The sequence below is a fragment of the Ctenopharyngodon idella genome, chromosome 3, assembly GCF_019924925.1.
Source record: "Ctenopharyngodon idella isolate HZGC_01 chromosome 3, HZGC01, whole genome shotgun sequence".
Lineage (NCBI taxonomy): Eukaryota > Metazoa > Chordata > Actinopteri > Cypriniformes > Xenocyprididae > Ctenopharyngodon > Ctenopharyngodon idella.
This window is the reverse complement of record NC_067222.1, coordinates 1,966,824-1,986,184: the sequence shown is the minus strand read 5'-3', so window position 1 is coordinate 1,986,184 and position 19,361 is coordinate 1,966,824. Positions and strand designations below refer to the sequence as shown.

The window sequence follows — 19,361 nt, the reverse complement described above, 5'->3', positions numbered from 1 at the left end:
AAGGTTAATGCTCTTTTGCGTTTGAAAACAACGTACCACCTACACTAAACCCTAAACTGTTAACAAAAGCAAATGTAAGATTTAAAAAAGCATTTGCTGAAACAACCATGCAATTTTAGCTTGATTCTTTGAGCTCTTTAGCCTTATATATAGAGCTGGTTACAAATCATGCACTATGGTAAAAGTGTTTTTAGGTCATAACATAGTATTGTGCAAGGAACAGCATGAAACTAAGTTTTTATTAACTGATAATTTACCTTGTAATCATCATTTGAGATTGGTGTTTTAACACCATGTCAGCTTCCTTGGTTATTTTTATGCAAAGTAACTAGTTGAAATACAACAGAAAATACTACAACTTGTTTTACTCACACTAGTGTTCAGCTGAAAACTGCTGTAAATTGTATATATCACTGCTTTTAGTGTTTTCTAAAAAATCTACTTAGAGTAGGGCTGGACTATATGACCTAAAATCAAAATTTTAATTAATTTACCATTTTACCTTGATTACAATTAATGAACAAATTTTTTTTAATTTTTTTTTTTATGTTTTTGCCCTCATAATTCACTGACAAGGTTTGTGCTGTAAATACACTTGACTATTAAAGGTGGGATATTGTTTCCTATTGAAAGAGTGGTCCGACATCATAGCTCACTTTCAAAAATATAAAAGGTAATTGCGACTCAAACTCAGATTCAAACTCGCAATGGCAAGATATAAAGTCAGAATTGCGAGATATAAAGTCTTTTTTCTCGGAATTGTGATTTATCACACAATTCTGCCTTTATATCTAACAATAGTTTTTATCATGCAATTCTGACTTTATGGGCCCTATTTTAACGATCTAAGCGCATGGTCTAAAGTGCATGGCCAAACTGCACTTAGGGCGTGTCCGAATCTGCTTTTGCTAGCTTAAGGATGGGAAAAATGGTCGGCATGGACGGGGCGCCCGGTGCATGGTCTAAAAGGGTTGTCCCTAGGGCTGGGCGATATGGCTGAAAATTGTATCACGATATCAGTGTTTCATATCGGTCGATATCGATAATTATTGATATTTTTTATGACCCATTTAAAATAAGGACCAGGAGAAAAATATATTACATTTAAACATTTTTATTTTAAACTTAACCTTCCTCTGATCATAATCCCCTCAGTTATTAAGACAGAAATGTCAGCAACCATGGAAAACTCAAATAATTAAAATGTTGTGCGGTGTTGCAGCTACAGATGTTGCTGGTTGAATACGGCTGTGCTCCAAAGGGTGAGCGCGGCTAAGGTGGTACATCAAGTTCGTGGTATTACCAGTCTTGGCGGGGACGACGGTCTTGCATAATTTGCAGACGACATCGGTCTGACTACGGTCAGACTTATAATATCCAAAAAACTGCCATACTGGCGAGCTGACTTTTCCTCTTTTATTTACAATTTCCTCGCTCGCTGCGGCACTCATTTTCTGCTTATCAGTCGCCGGTTACTGAAGAGGAATCCAGCAGACCAGCACGAGACAACGATATGGCGCAACCAAACTTGATACTGTTACATGATTGGCTGTTAGCGTGTCACTCCCTACGTTGCTAGGTTACCAGAAAGCGAGTGCCTTTGTTAATGCATCCAAACTTGCTTCACAACCTCTGTTTTCTTCCGACGAAGAATAAAAAAATATCGAACGTTTTATCGAACACATTTTTTATTGATATCGATCACGTGTCTATCGCGATACATATCGTTATCATTTTATCGCCCAGCCCTAGTTGTCCCTATTCTCTTAACGAGTAATGGGTGTGTTTTGGGCATAACGTGCAAAAAACCAATCAGAGCCTCATCTGCCATTCCCTTTAAAAGCCAGCTGCGCTCGCGCCATGGCGGATTTGCTATTTACATGGCGGAATTTGCAAGCGGAAAAACTTTTCTAGCGAGGAAACGGATCTGCTCGTGCACGAGGTTAAAGTGCGCGAGCAGACCATCTATGGGACAAGCCAGATTCCACCAAAGCATTTTTATCTTTATGCACACAATAATAATCTTTTACATTGTAATCCTTTTATTTTTAATATTTGGCATGTTTGTGTGCTGCTGTGCATCCCTGTGTGCGTAATAAGCAGAGTGTACGCGCGTTGTGGGCGCAAATGCATTTGCTATTTAAACAACGTGGCACAGGACGTAAAAATGAAAACTGCGTCATGCTGAAACTAGAAAAAACACTTGCGTCATGCCTGGCGCCACATTGCGCCGAGTGTATGACCTATCATCTCACAATTCTGACTTTTTTCTCAGAATTGCGAGATATAAAGTCAAAATTGCATGTTATAAACTCACAATTGTGTCTTATAAACTCAGAATTGCGAGTTTATATCTCACAATTCTGACATTTTTCTCAGAATTGTGAGTTTATATCATGCAATTCTGACTTTATAACTTGCAATTGTGAGTTTATATCTCGCAATTCTGAGAAAAAAAGTCAAAATTGTGAAATTACCTTTTTTATTTTTGTTATTTCATGGCAGAAACAAGCTTCCATACTTGAATGTCCAAACTGGCAAGCCTTAAAACACATACAGCTGACAAAGTTTAGTGAAGACACAAGTGAAAGTGATCTGGCTTTTAGGGCTTGCAGATTGTCAGGGATACAACGCAGCTCAGCTCTCTGTGTCCCAGAAAACAGCTTGCGAGCACTGAAGTGAGGTGTTTTCCATATGGCTGTTCTTGAATGGTGTAAAATCACTTGAATGTTCAAACTGGCAAGCCTTTAAACATACAATTGACAAACTTTTGTGAGGACGCAAGCGAAAGTGATCTCACTTTGGGCTTGCGCGCTGTCTGTGTGTGTTGACTCGTCATTTGAGTTTGCCTCCGTGCTCCGAGTCATGTGACTACACACGGAGTAGTATGTTTTTAAGAGGAACGTATTAACAGTATTAAAAAAATAAAATAAATAACCAACATGTGAAAATTACATAGGTTAGAGGTTCTGAATTTCGGTTTCGATAACTTTTTGATTAATCATCCAGCACTAACATAGAGGCATGTATTTCCAATGAGCCTAGGTTGAATACTACTAAATATCAAATTAATGCTCAAAGTATACCGGCCAGTCCTAACCTTCCCGGCTTTGAACCCGGTTTAGACTGAATCAGGAAGTGCGGCTGTCCTTATAATCATGGTGCCCTTGAGCAAGACACTCAATCACAGGTCATTCAAGGGAGACTGTCATTGTGGGTTAAAAATCATCCACTAAGTGACAGATAACATCTCTTTCTCCGCTGCAGAACACTGGCTTTGCTAGTGCTCCGACAGACACCGCAGGGACAAGAGAGAAGAGCCTACGTCAGAATGAGAAACAACACTGCCACTTTGAGTTCTTCATATTCTATTAATGGCTTTATGAGAACATACTTCGAGTCAGTAGGTCAGAACAGCGTGGACGGTCGCAGCAGATACGGTCTCTCCTGTCACCTTCAGACCGTACAATCTGGCATCAAAGTGCAGCTGCTGCCTCGGCATGCTGGGAATCAGCATCACAGCGGGATGTATTTACTCTTCGCGGTCTCATTAACTGTCATAGCAGCTGCTGAAAGAACTTCAGTTACCTTGTCTCCCCTGTTGACTCACTCCTTGACACCAAAACACCCTCGTTCTGTTTCAGCAGTCTTGAGGAATACCTGGGGAAAGCTAGATGATAATTTTGTCAATGGAGAAATATGCTTTTTAGCAACAGACGGTGCAGAGCAACTACCAGCTGTGGCTAACTGAACCATGCTATCCAGACAAACTTTGACCCCTTGTGCTTCTTATGTACAGCACAAGCAAGGAAGAGAAGGAGAGGTGGATCCAATTTGCAGCCAAAACATAGTTTATTAAACAAAACAAAGACTATCCGAAACCAGGAACATAGGATAAATCACAGGAGCCAACTAACGCAACACCACAGATAAAATCCGAACAAAGGATTGAATTAAACTCAGGGCTTAAATACACAACATGAGCAACTCAACTAGAAACAGTAACTATGGTAACAAATAATGAGTGGGGAAATGGGGAACAAACAGAACACATGAAAACAATGTGATACAAAGTAAAAGTCCATAAAACAGAATTAAAACAGTTCTATAACAGTGTTATTTTAGTATAATTGAGACACTTTTTATTAATTGTAACTAATTTATTATTACTATTTTATTAATCTTTTGAATTAGATTTTAGATTTTGTTTTCATTTTAACATAAGTTAAAATATTAGTAATTTTATTGCATGTTCTTGTCATGTTTTTTAATGTCTATATAGTTTTTATTAATTTCTATTTTATTTTTAGTTTTCGTACATCAAGTTAAACAAAATTTGGCAACTAGCTGAACTGAAATAATTTTAAGTGTTTTTATATATTTCATTTTATTTTCTTGTCATTTCATAAGTTTTGTTTAAAATGTCTTCATGTCTTTTTTATTTATTTATTTTTATTTCAGTTTTAGTTAAATTATATTATCAATATTACATATTTAGGACATACTACATACTATTATAGTTTTTATTAATATTTTGAATTAGTTTTTTATTTTTATATTTTCCGGTTTCATTTTAATTTTAAAGTTTTAATGTCATTTTTATCTTTTATTTTTAACTTTTCAAGTTTATTTTTTAAGTAAGTCTATATCGTTTTTATTCATACTGTTTCTATTTCAAGGTAAACTAAATAAAAATGAGTAATGCTGCATTGGCAACAAGCTGAAATCGGTATAATTATTATAATATTATAATTTTTATTTTATTTCAAATAACATTTTTTATGGTTTTACTTTTAGTTTCAGTTAGTTACTTTTAGCAACTAGAAAACTGCATAACCTGCCTCTATATATATTGCGATACGCCCAGTGCAAGAAAAACTGTCTTTTCTCAGCTGTTGTCACAGAATGCCGCCATGAACTCACTGCAGTCCCCCTGGAGCGATCCGAGGTTAAGTGCCTCGCTCAAGAGCACAATGGTGATCACTGGCGCTAGACCGCTATGGGTTTTCAATGGTCAGAGCCTACAGCACACAGGGTGGCTGATTGCCAAAATAATAGTCTGAGACCACACTGAAAACCTGATACTTATTTTTAAACCTGGAAATAAACTGCTAGAATTAGGATTTTGAAGAAAACTGAAACAAAGAAACACTATGATAATAAAGAAAAATATTTCAAATTCTGCATTTTTTTAGTGACTAATTAAATGCAAGTAAAAGAATGCCATTGATCATGTGACACTTTGTACAGACGATTTAAACTGTTTTCAGCACTGATAATAATCATAAATGTTTCTTGAGCATCAAATCAGCACATTAGAATGATTTCTGAAGGATCATGTGACACTGAAGACTGGAGTAATGATGCTGAAAATTCAGCTTTGATCACATGAATGAATTACATTTTACAATATATATTCATAGAGAACAGCTATTTTATTTTGTAATAATATTTCACAATATTACTGTTTTTACTGTATTTTTGATCAAATAAATGCAGCCTTGATGAGAGACTTCTTTAAAAAACACAAAAAAAAAATGTACTGTCTTGAATTTTTGAACGATAGCATAATTTCATTTGTAATGTAAAGAAATGTATTCATAAAAAAATTTAAGTATTTCTCAGAATTTTGGTCTCCATTGCATGATACAATTTCATACATCTATTTATCAATAGATTTTTTGTTAAAGGCAAGGTCTCTAACGCCGCCTCTTGTGACGCTTTTGTTTGCTCCCTTCTGTGCGTGTTCATGTGTTTTGAAGGAGGCGTGGCTTTGGAGACGCTCCGAAAGGAGGGTGGGATTTTATGCTTTCAAAGCTAGCTCGCTATTGCTACCCTCTCCGAAAATGACCTACCCTACCTTTAATCAAGTATACTGATTATCTCAAAATGGTTAAACATTAGCTAATTAACCAGGCGATATATCGATCTATAACTAATGACTCGCTCTTTGTTGAGATTGACCAGTCAAGAGTCCTTAACCACTACACCCACTACCACCCCATCAAGGTTAAAACAATGTCAAAATCTCCACTTCATGATAAAAAGACTGCTAGACACGGAGGTATAAACAAACAAATTTAAGTTGATCAATTCACAACCTACGCTCTCTTCTTGGGAGCATGCAGTTTGAATTATCTGAATATATGACTGCACTTCTGGGTTATATGTGCATTTATGCAAATTTCTCCAAAATCCCCCTGAGAGAAATAGCGCAGAGCTTCACTTTAAAATAATGTAGACTGTCTCCTGGTTTCCACCCCATCAACACATTATTTGCCTCCTTCCCTCTCCCACCGGACTGCCTACTTGCCTTCATTTCTCCCTGTGAAGGTCAAAACGAAGGTTGTTTCACAGTAACACATGAGCACGGCACATTGACTGCCATCAGACGAATGACATGAAAGTGAAATGAATGGAAAATGAGTCATTCACAGATGAACAGAGAAGAATGAATGTGATTAATCATGGGTTTTCATTTTAACACCATTGATTCCAACATCTGCAGAGGTTTAGGTGAAACAAATGAGCAGTTATTTTACGTCTACATAATGTACACTTGAATAAGGAATCAGAAAATACACGCATTGAGAGTGGGAAAAACAACTGGAAAATAATTTCAGGACATAGGACAGGCTAGAATCAACACTATCTCAAAATTTAATTGAACAAGAGAAGCAAGAAACCCCCTAAAACACTCTACAAACCACATTTACTCTTAGAAATAAAGCTTCAAAGCTTCTTGACTCGATTTTATTTCAAAAATGTTCTATAAGGAGAAATGTCTTAAATGATTGCATAATACTTTCATGTTTTATTGGTTATTTCAATTATTTCTACTGATAAAGTATGTTTATGCGCTGTTTAATTCATAAAATTTAATCAAAATAAAAAAGAATCTAAACAAAAGTAGTTAAAACTAAATCCATAAAATGATTCCATGATGGGAACTCCTAAAAGGTTATTGGGCCTTTCGCACTGCAGGAACTGGGAATGATATTAGTTACAGAAACTCCTTTTGTGGGGACTAAATTAGCTCCTACTTCAGAGTAGGGTCTAACCCAGTACTATAGGAACTACAAGTGTAAGTGTATGGTGATTGGACAAAAGCATGCCATATAAAAACACCAGCACCCGCCATTTTTAAGATCTGTGTAAACGCGGTTTACTTACTCCACAAACATGGAAAACATTGATAGATGGACCGATGCAGAAGTTCAGGCACTTCCCAACCGATCACACCGTCCTCCATCTTCTAGCTGTTAACATTGTTAAATGCCGTGCTTAAATGGGACCTATTATGCCCCTTTTACAAGATGTAATATAAGTCTCTGGTGTCCCCAGAATGTGTCTGTGAAGTTTCAGCTCAAAATACCCTACAGATCATTTAGTATAGCTTGTCAAATTTGCAAAAACACGCCATTTTTGTGTGTCCCTCAAAATGCAAACGAGCTGCTGCTCCTGGCCCCCTTTCCAGAAGAGGGCGGAGCTTTAACAGTTTGCACTTCGGTTGCTCAACAACAACAAAGCTGGAGAATCTCACGCAGCCAAAATGACGATTGTCAGTAACGGTGTTCAGCCTTACATTGTTCAAACCGGAGTCAAACACTGATGGAGAGACTCAGGAAGTAGTTACAACTTTTAGTAAAAGTGAAATCATAATCAACCACCCCTTTAAATAACTTCGTTGTCAGCCAGCTTACGTCACTTCAGAGTTCCTACTGGCAGTGCAAAGAATGTAACCAGGAAAATGGTCCTAGGAGAAAATTTAAGACCAAAATTTAAGACTGTCCAAAATCACCACCTATACTCTTAAATAGGGCAATATTTAAGGAGACAGCCATTTGTAGTGGTATCCGAAACCATAGTGGACGTTATCGGGTGCACTCATTCAATCCCATAATGCACCGCAATAACGAGTGTACAACCAATGAACACTGAACGGCTACAGAATACCCACAATGCACTGTGAGGGTCGTGCCGAAAGAAATTCCCGCTTCTGACCAGAAGATGGCGCCGCAGCTGAATCATCCATCCATCCATTTTTCCAAACCGCTGGTCCAATGTGGGTACAGCGTAATTTCATACAGATATAAACTCCTTTTTAATTGATTATTAAATTGTTTAAATATGGTTTATACATGTTAGTTTCCATGACAGAGTTCAAAATAAATCTTTTCATTACTACTGGAGTTGCCAGTTTGCAAAGTTTTAAATGATTATTAATAAGCAAGCACAAACTATGCAAAAGCGGCAGCCCTTCTGGTGTGCTCAGTGTCCGAATTCACTTACTCGTTTTCATTCACTCCTTCAAGTGGACTATATTAGTGGAGTAATGTAGGGAATAGTGGGTATAGGGGGTGATTTCGACACAGCTTAAGTCTCAGGGGACTGCTTTGGTGGTCCTATAACTGTGTTCCTATAACTACCCAGTGCGAATTAATATGAAGCACCTGACAGAACCCTTTACAGTTCTATTTAGAACCTTCTTTTCTAAGAAAAGATGGAACACAAGAACACACTAAAAAATAATTTAGAATCCCATAGTAACGTTTTACCAACATCCTATCAACATCCAAGCCTTTTGCACAGAAAACACCACTTATGTGTTTTGCAGAAAATATAATTTTAACTAATTACAGACATTTTTTGAAGCTAAAATCGTGCTTAATTGAAAAGCAATCATTAGCACAAACCAAATGGCTGCATTGATGCTCTTTGAGTTGGAATAATTTGAGAAGAGGTCACCCTCATGTCACCCTCATGACACACAGAGACCGGTTTTTGGAAATTCACAGGCAATATATTGATTGATATGCAATTAACAGTCTGCATCTTTCAAATTCACACATACAAGTCATGTTATTGACTAACACTTGATCAGTGCTGGGGAAACTACTTTGAAACTGTATCTTAAACTACTAAAGCACTAAAGCAGTTAGTCAAGCTTACAGTCAAGTCAATAAACAGATAAATTTACACTGAACACAAATAATAAAACTAGCAAAAATGATCATTTACATAGCTGAATGCTGAGAACTTAGAAAAGAAATACAACATTTAACAACTTTGCTATACCACACCGTGATATAAGCAATCAACAATAAATTGATACATTTACCACAAATTTAACTAATAAGTTACAAGGCTGTTTATTTTTGATAAGATTATTAATAAAATTGTTCCACACTACAAACGCAAAGTAACTCAGTTGAGGGGACAGCATTTGAAGTGACAACAAAAAAGAAATTTACTCTGATAAAACTAAAAAACAAAAACAAAAAAACAGCAAAATTGTACATAGCTGAATGCTAAAAACAAAACGAAGAACAACAGCATTTAACTATATTGCAACCACACAGAGAATGTCACAGGAACTTTTTATTTAATGAATAAATCATTTATTGACAAAAACGAACCATATACTGTAAATGGACCAATTCACTAAAATGAATTGGACTTCCCAAAGCAAACATACGAGAGAGGGAAGAATTTATTGGAAAAGTAGCTTGTTGCTGCAAAAGCTACTCTGAAAAGCCACGCTCAGTTAGAAGCGTAGCTAGAAGAACATTCATAACCTACTTCCATCTCCTAAAAATGTAGTTCACGTGAAATATTGTGGGCCACAAAAATATGACCCATATTCTTTCTTCAGTGGGAAATGAAATGCCTGACAAAACGACCGTTTGCATAGCCCGACGATAAGGGAGGTGGCATCATTCTGAAACCGCGGGAGGACCAGGGCACAGTCAGGTCCTTTCCAGGGAAACGGCCAAAAATAGCCTCCATTTCCACTCAAATGAACACTCCACACAACAGGGGCCGGCACACACACAAACACAAGCACAGTGGGAAGTCGGAAGTGCCAGAGGGTACGGGATGTGGAAGGCACAAAGATACGCACCACCGTGACACTCAAGAACACTTGTGCTAAGAGGTTATTTTATTGAACGCTTTAATCTCTCATCATGGAGCATCAGAAATCGCCCCGAAATGCACTTGTTTTCCAAAATGCAGCCAAACGCTTGGGCCTCCTCCTCCCTTGGGCGACGCATCGGCTGGCAAGACAAAAAGGTTCATTGGGGTTCAATATCGAACCTTAGGGTTCTAGACTCAATTTTAATGAAACTCTTATGCCAAAAAGGTTCTATATAAGGAGAAATGTCGTAAAGTATGTTTACAAGTTGTTTAATTCATGAAATCTAATTCAAATTAAAAGTGAATTAGAACTAAATCCATCAAATGATCCCATTATGGGAACCACGAGAAGTTCTATTCTTTTTATATATAAAAGAACCCTTTAAGCTTCTATATACAACCTTTTCTTCTAAGAGTGATGTTTATCCAGAGCAACAATTATGACTATTCTTATTTTTGCTATTTATAAAGCAGACTGTGGTTTATTGGACGTGTACCAGGCGGCATTGTGGAAGCGACAGTGACTTATTCGCGGCTTGCACGCAATACATTTCAGAGCGAGAGTGTGTGAGGTCAGGATATTGTTTTTCTTGACTAGCGCACTGGAGGCGACTAAATAAGTATACATTTATCATTCCCTCTCTATTTACTTTGAACCTGTTTTCCTAGCATTTACTGTATGTTGACGATTAGAGGTGGGTTATTCCTGTTATGCAGTGACTGCTCTGCAAGTCTTAAACATGAAAATGAAACTGAAGTAAGCATTTGCTCAGTTTTATCAGTTTATAATAACAAACTTGGATGTTTTATAGTGAGACAAACCAGAAACACATCGCAGAATTCATGAAAGGCATTGCTAATATACTCATTGCTGTTGTTTTTCCATTAAAATGATGCCACATCCTGGAGAATGATGTCATTAGTTTTTGTTTGAATTTACAAAAGACTGGGGAAAAAAACAGGATGGAAGGAAATATTTGGGGACACAGGACAAAAAAAAAAAAATTATATAAACTGATATATAAATTCCAATTAATTTTTTTTCTTTGAAACATTGAGTATGAAAAGTATGAAACACTTGGAATGTTTCCTTTAAAAAAAAAAAAAAAAAAATTGCAAGTTTTTCCAGGTTAGACATTGCATAACAACCAGGGAAATTACATAAATATCCAGTCATACCAAGGCAGTGGAATTTAAAATAACTGCTATATGCACTTAATTATAATATTACGATATAGATATATATATATATATATATAGACAATTTTAAGAAATTGAAAAGTTTAATATTTTAGCCAAAATAAATAAATAAATATGGTCCATTGGTCCATTTTTCAAGGGGAAAAACTGTACATATGTAAATAAGTTGATTTTTATTAACTTACTTATTTGTGATATTGTGATAAAGGAAAATGAAACATGATTTCCATTATTATAATTGTAAAAGTTTAATATTTTATCCAAAATATAATATAATATAATATAATATAATATAATAATGGTGTTTTAGCACTACACTAGATAGCTTCAGAGTTAACACACAAGTATAATATAATATAATATAATCTAGTGTGTTAACTCTGAAGCCATCTATTGTAGTGCTAAAACACTATTATTATATTATATTATATTATATTATATTATATTATATTATATATTATACTTGTGTGTTAACTCTGAACTATTATAATATAATATAATATAAATTAGCACTACACTAGATGGCTTCAGAGTTAACACAAGTATAATATAATATAATATAATATAATATAATATAATATAATATAATAGTGTTTTAGCACTACACTAGATGGCTTCAGTGTTAACACACAAGTACTAAAAGCTTTAAAAACCCCAATTTAGATTTGATGGGGTCTTGGTTTCACGGTTTGATTTCACAGAGACATGAAAACGTACTGCACAGTGGGAATGACCCAGGTGTGCTGTTTTTGTTGGTTTCCGCAGCTTGATTTCACCAGTAAATTGAAAGAACTTGCTGCGAGAGTCAGCAGAGCATCAGAGCCAATGCTTTCATTTAAACACATGTTCAATCCAAAAGAACATCAACGTCTAAAGGGAGACTGCAGTTTTGTGATTAGCGTCCAGGTCGGTGTGATTTACTCGAGACCTGGACAGTCTCCATTCTCGGTTTGCCAGGTTTCCACACAAGCTCGCTACTTTCCTTCGCTGATTTACACAGCTACTGCGAGCAGCTGGAAGATTTTTGCCGCTCTTGAGTCGAAGTCTCGTTTGACGGAGAGCTCATTCAATGGGCCTGTAAATCCATGAGGGAAAGATAAATCTTGGGCACTGGACTGAATACATCTCTCTGGAGTGGGAAAATTAAGCTTTCAGCCAGTGAACGAGTGGGGGAAAAAAAAAGGGTAAACGCCTGAAGAGGGGCAATCAAATGAATACAAGATATGAGGGGAAGAATGTCTGCCCTTTAATCATTTTGTTGATGATTAAAGAGAGGAAGTCATATATTAAAGCTTCAGGCCGCGGGTACAGCTTGTGTTAAACTGAGCGAAATGAGATGCAGTGAATTCAACAGAGAGTTCAGTGGTGTTAGAAAAAGAAAGGTTGTTATGCAATGTTACGCTTGCCCTTGCTGTACCATTCTGAGTCATAAAAAATTGTGTAAAAAAAAAAAAAAAAAAAAAAAAAAACTCTAAGAGCAAATCCATCCACTGGAAAAACTACAGTACTGAGTGGCACACAAAATAGAGAATGAAAGAAAGAAACTGAGAGACGAACTGACAGATATTCAGAAACAGGCACCATGGGACCATTTAAAGGAGGCCATTTTACCCTTTTAAATGGAGGCTGAAGGAATGACGGAGTGAAAAAAATGAAGCTTGTTTCCTCAAGAGACTCAAATCCTCTCTGATTGAGGGGGAGTGCTGGCAAGTAACACTAGGAAAATGAAGCGAGACTCTCAAGGGCGACAGATGCGCCGTCATTTCCAGTTGACCCGCAAGACCTACTGCGACACCTGCACTGCCTCGGCATGAGGATGCTGTGACAGCACGGAGATTTGTTCTGGCACAGCGATTTCAGTTTCACCAAGTGAGTATATCCACTCACAAACAGCCGTTTGGGATCCTGTAGCGCTTGGATTAAAGCATGGCAGATAAAGATGTCAAAAGTCCTGTGGAAATGCATTGGTCGTTTTTTGACGTTAAATTCCTTATGACTAGGATTGTCAAAAGTACCGACTTCAGTACAAAGTCGGTACTGAAATTTTAAAAATGTGACGATACCAACATTTCCCCCAAGCATTTTGAGCGGATTCTTAAATGATTAGTTCACTTTAAAATGAAAATTACCCCAAGATTTACTCATCCTCAAGCCATCCTAGGTATATATGACTTTTTTTTTCTTTCTGATGAACACAATCAGAGTTATATTAATAAGTATCCTTTTGAAGCCTTGATCACTGTAGCCAATCACAGACATATCTGTTGAGCGTGTCAAAACAAAGGCCAATCAGAAGTGTTTAAGAATCCGCTCAACAGCGCTCAAAATGCTAGGGTGAAATGTTGGTATCGTCACATTTTTAAAATTTCAGTACTGACTTGGTACCGAAGTCGGTACTTTTGACAACCCTAGTTCAGACTAAACAATATTTTTGTCTTATATGATAGTCACTGTGTCAAATTATGCGATTTTGACGCCTAAATTCTTCTTGTGTCGTGGACAAGAAACATGTCAGAGTACACGTTGCTTCCCAACCAATCATCGCTTGCCCTCTTTAACAACATATGTGATGTCAAAACTAGCGACTGACTTTCGGAAACAAGAGCATAAACAAACAATGTACTAGCCTAATGCTAATTCCAGTAGTCACCAGGTTGCTGAAGAATTGATCTTTTTTTTCCACTCTGTCGTGGTAGTCCCTCAAGAAAACATCATAAAGGCAAGAGTATTGTTGCCAAAGCTCAACAAAACCTTTCCAAAATTCCGAAAAATTTCACCTAGCAGCACCAACACTATCGTCTCTTTCGTTTTTACCATGTTTGAAAGCTGTGTACGGAAGAGCGTCTGTGCTCCTATTGGTCAACGTCACAGGAACCCATCGTAGAGGACTGGAATTAAAATTAAACATGCTAGTCTTTCTGTCGTGAAGCGTCGCAGACTCTGCATTGGTTGTCGTCCGCTATGACACTCTATACGAGATAAAACGATAGATTCATTGTCGTTTACGAATCACCACAACACCCTACGTCAAATGGATCATGCCAAAATCTGGTTAATATTGTGTAGTCTGAACTTGGCATTAAAGACTATTTCAGTGACAATGACTAAAAAAAACTGAATACGTGAAGACTTTAAGGCAATCTGCGGAGTAAAGGACAAGAGCCATTTTGCTAATCTTAAGGTTTAGCCACACGATGTTACAAACCTGTTATCAATACTGTCAAAATGTGAATTCCATTTTCTATATTAATTATGGTCTGGCATTCCTCATTAAATGAAGAGGATCTATTAAGTAACCATAATTATGCCCTGAAAGGATTAATAACATGCTGGGACATTCATATACTGTAGGCTAGGAAAATATATCACTCAGTGTCCAATTATTGGCTTTTGCTTGAGCTCAAGTACAAATGACAAAAAGAAGAAGCCATTTGCATAAGTTAATAATGTAAAAATGATAGCCTTTGGCCACATTTACACAAATGTCAATGCTTTGGAACTTGTAGGAATCCAGTACTTGATATAAGAGAGGTTGCCAGCCATTAAGTAAAAAGAAGCGAATTAAGCAACTGAAACAGATGTACATGCTAACCTTATTAGCCTGCAGAAAAAAGGGTGCTAATTTGCAGATGCTAATTTTTCTTTGTTGATTGCTCATCAGAAAGCTCATTAAATCAGGATACAGATCTTTTTACAGATCTTTTGCAAGGCACAATGATTCTTAAAACCTCCATCATGAATCTCTTCCTGGTGGATGATGAGCCATTAAAGGGGAAGTTCGCCCAAAAATGAAACAAATCTGTCATCATTTTATTGTTAACTAAACTATTTAAAGTGGTTTTTGTTAAATAATTTAAATAAAGCTGAAATAAAATAAAATATTATAAATAATATATTTAATTTGAAGAACTAAAATGACAAACTAAACTGAAAAAAAAAAAAACTAAAGGCAAATAGAAATATTTAAATATAATAATAATGACAAAAGCATAACAAAATTACTAAAACTTGAATTAAACCTAATAACTAATATAACACTGCATTTACTCACTCTAATGTTGTTTCAAATCTGCATGACTGGCCTATTTATTATGTGGATCACCAAAATATATATTTATAAAGTCAGTAGGGTACAAAAAAAAAAAAAAAACACAATTAAATATTTTTGAATATATATCTCTTTTTGTGTTTTGCAGAAGAAAGTCAGTCATACAGGTTTGCAACAACAACAAGAGGGTTAGTGAATGGTGACAATTTTAATTTCAGGGTTAAAAATGAAAAATTCATGTATACAAAATGCAAAATAGCAAAAATAACAACAAATGTATGCCAAAATTGCATTGTAAGACTGCATTTCAAGTCTGCACTGCATGCTAACACAACTACACAGCAGAAAATGTTGCTAATTTGCCATTTGCAAATGTAAATTGTGCTCTGTTGACCACTGAACAGAAAACACCATCAACGACAGGCCTTTTCCAAGAAAAAATGACATGCACAAATAACCAAAATGAATCCCTTCCTGAAGGCTGCGGAAAAGGCTAGACAGCATGTTACTGACTGTCCTGCTGCAATAACTGAATATGTCACAGAAACCGTAGAGACAAAGATTCAACAAAACGCTTTGACAAGTAGACCCTGAGGACACTGACAATACGCAGACTGAAGAAAAGTTTCAATGCAGCTTAGAAAGTTGAGCTAAGATCCAAACGTGTCACGCTCAATCCTCCAAGGCACGGTTTCGCAACAAAGACTAAGCACTGTACTAAATAAGGCAACATCTTCACATGCTCATGAACATCGTGTTAGTCATTCAAACATCTGAAATGCATATCTTACCTTTAAGCTGATCTGCAACCACGCTTGGTCCGATCCTTTCTGTGACTCGGCCGTCTTCTCGCAAGTACCGGTCATCCAAGAACTTGTCTGTGGCCTCCGAAAGGTGAACCTTCCCGGCGACACCCAACTGCTCCATGAGATTGGCTAAGTTGACATCATTGGACCAGACGTCGAATTTGAAGCGCTTCATGCCGAGGATCCCGCAAAGCACGGTGCCCGTGTGGACGCCAACACGCATGTTGACCATTTCCTTTTTTTCTTGACAGAACTGCTCAATGGCCTGGATCATCCCAAGCCCCATCTCCACGCAGCAGTAGGCATGGTCGTCTCGTGGCTCGGGACAACCAGCTACACAATAGTAACAGTCTCCCAGAGTGCTGATCTTCTCGCAGCACGTGAGCTCGCACAAGCGATCGAAGCGTCCAAATAAGTCGTTGAGGAGTCCCACCAGGGCGTGCGCTGACTTGTTGGCACTCATCTTGGTGAATCCCACAATGTCGGCGAACAGGATGCTGACCGGCTCCATGCGTTTCATGTTGAAAGGCCGAAAGATGATCTGACCCCGAGGAATTGATGTCTTCTTGCGTTTGGTGCTCTTAGGGCTGGATGCACTGGCAATGGCCGCTCCCGTCGAGTAGCGCTTAACCGAATTATCATTGTCGTCATCGCCTTGCTTCATAAGCTCATCCGCCACCCTGCGAGGCATCACCGAGTGAATCATCCTCTCCTTCAGGGCCTTTTCGACCTCCAAGTCTTTCCCGTGCATGATGGCTTGGCCGACCTTGAGGAACGTGCTGCGGGAACGCACTTCAGACATGATGAAAAGGTGAATACCAATGATGTGGGCGCAGACATGCAAAATAGCTCTTCCAGGGATCAGCCAGTAGAGCGTTTCCAAATGTTCCTCAGTGGAATTGCTCCATCCATTGGCTTGAATCAAGTGCATCCATCCAAGCGTCTCAAAAAGCACTGAGTAGAGCAGGCCAAGCAGTAGTGACGCGTAAAGACGGACATGGAGGAAACTGTAGAGCAATGAAAGCACCTCCATGCCTAGAGAGAAGGTGCCAACTGGGGACAAACAGGGGGCTACTGGACCGCCACTGCGGGCGGCTTCAAATGTCAGATTTTTATCCTCAGCGCCACTAAAGTCACCTACATCATCTTCATCCTTCAAAGGAGGCACATTAAAGTCACTAAAGCCTGATGTTTGGATCTGAGGTGCAAGAGTGAGGGCAAATGTCACCACAATGAGCAACAGCGAGGCTTGATTGTAGCAATGGGTGTAGAACCGGGTGAACGTGAAGACAAACAGGACAGAACAGAGGAGTAGGAAGGAGGCCGTGGGCAATAAGAAGGCAGTCTTTTCACATCGATTAGCGTTAGCGATGAAGAACAACCCCCAGAGGAGGCTAGCGGCCGCCATGTAAAACAACACACAGCGGAAACGTCTCTGCGTCTGAGGGAAGCAGCGCTCGCGGCAGGCTTCCTCCAGAATGTTCGAGTCAAACTTGGGGTTCCAGAAGTGTCCAGCCGACCTCTCGAACAGCTGCGGCATCTTCCTCTGAGTCCTGAGGCCTTTGATCGCCGGTTTGCGGATGGCAGATTCACCCGAACTACAGCTGGAGGAGATACTGTACTTGCAATGTTTGGAGCCCCCAATGATACTGCACATGGCGCTGGCGCCCAGACTCCCACGCTGCTGTTTGTGCGGTTTGGTGCCGCTGATACGCACTGACACAGAACCATCGCCGCTGGAGTCACAGCTTGCTTCGCTGTTGTGAAACAGCAGATGTTGATGTTGAGGAGAAGCCATGATACTGTTCAGATCAGAGTCGAGCTGGGATAAATGCAAAAAAAGGTGCTCGGATGGAAAAAGAATCAAATGTAATTTGAGTCAAACAACTCTGACGTCTAGATGGCAAAAGGTTTACTCATGCATCTAGTCAGTTCCAGGATTTTAAGTTCGGTTATTTCACCTCATGACGTCAATAGCGCATTCCTCTTGTTTTCTGTCCTTCTTGACGCACATGGGTTTAGAGAGGTTTATCCAAAAGGCATGGAATCTTTCAACTTACTACAAGTGAATCAAAATGTTCTTTCACTGATTGATTAAAGTTACATAATAACACCACAAAAATGAAGGCTCAAGTCAAGCACTGTTTGCTTTGACTCTTTAGGGAACTCCATTCTGAGGATAAATGCACAATTTTCACTATAAATGAGCCATTACATTGGTTTTCATGGGGGAAAAAAAAGTCTATGGTATCTACGGTACCATTTAAAGAGCTGTCAGTGTGCATGCTTCAAGAAAGCTCATATCCATAACAGTCCATGCATAATGAAGTCCAAAAACTCAAAAAAAAAAAAAAAAAAAAGTCAAACTTCCAGAATGAGAGGAGTATCTCAGGTCAGCCCAGGAGTGTCCAAACTAAAAAAAACATTATTTACTTCACAAGAAAAATAATCCGGTTTCCTAAAGATAAATCTTCCTCCCTCTTTTGTTCTGTAGATTCACAATACGTGTTCATTGGAGACTCCGCGACATGTCAAACGGACATAAAGGGCACAACAGCGTGACTGCTGTCAAAAACATAAAAAATATCAGCTAGTCTTTTCTTTAAAACGGCCTGACGAGTTAATATTCTCTTGTCTGTAGCACCGACCTTTCCTGAGTTCCCACTCCGGATCTTGCGGACGCTTCTATTCCGAATTAAATGTGCGTAACGGGATTAAAAATCATGAAGATTGCGCATATGGATTAAAGCCACATCATTCAAGATGCATAAATTACTATATGTCCAGTATATTCCCACAGACTCAATACCATTTGATCTTAATTCAGGTTAGGCTGCTTGAAATCGGTTTAAGCCATTTATATCAACACATGTAAAACTTCAGTGCTTCAAATGAAGAATGAATTCACCTTGTTGGTCAGAATTCAGTTAAGTTTCCTTTTCTTTTACAGAGGCAGAAAGTCTGCACTTCTCTCTCCATAGACTCACAGTGGTAAAGTGCCTCTTTGGTTTCTCTTCAGGACTCATTTCCACGGGCAGCTTTTCCTGTGATATCCAAACAAATCTCTTTCTCAGCCGGTTACTCTATTTTCCCCATCAGGGCACAGCTTGACACTCCTGACACATGCCAGTGTCTCGCGCGTATCATAATAGTTGACTTGTGTGCTCTCGCGCGGCTCGGGTGCGCCGGTGGCTATCAGACATCAGTGAGATCTCCATCTGTATTCGCAATCCGACGCGGTGTCTGTACAAGTCCACCAGACGCTGGAAATACATTTAGAGGTGGGGATAAAAACGCGTGCGTGTGCGTGCACGCTCCGGACAGAGAACAACAGAAGGGTGGCGAGCACGCATTCACATGGAGGTGGGCTGTTCTCAAACCGCAGTGTT

General features: G+C 38.3%; 1 protein-coding gene across 1 annotated transcript in view; it reads right to left on the bottom strand.

Annotated features, from left to right (window-relative positions):
• LOC127507826 (adenylate cyclase type 9) overlaps positions 1 to 19,361 on the bottom strand; it is a 73,358-nt gene extending 53,997 nt beyond the window's left edge. The window contains exon 1 of the mRNA XM_051885276.1: positions 15,958 to 19,361. Within this exon, the coding sequence (XP_051741236.1) occupies positions 15,958 to 17,770 (1,813 nt within the window). The 5' untranslated portion in view covers positions 17,771 to 19,361. The remainder of the gene's footprint in view (positions 1 to 15,957) is intronic.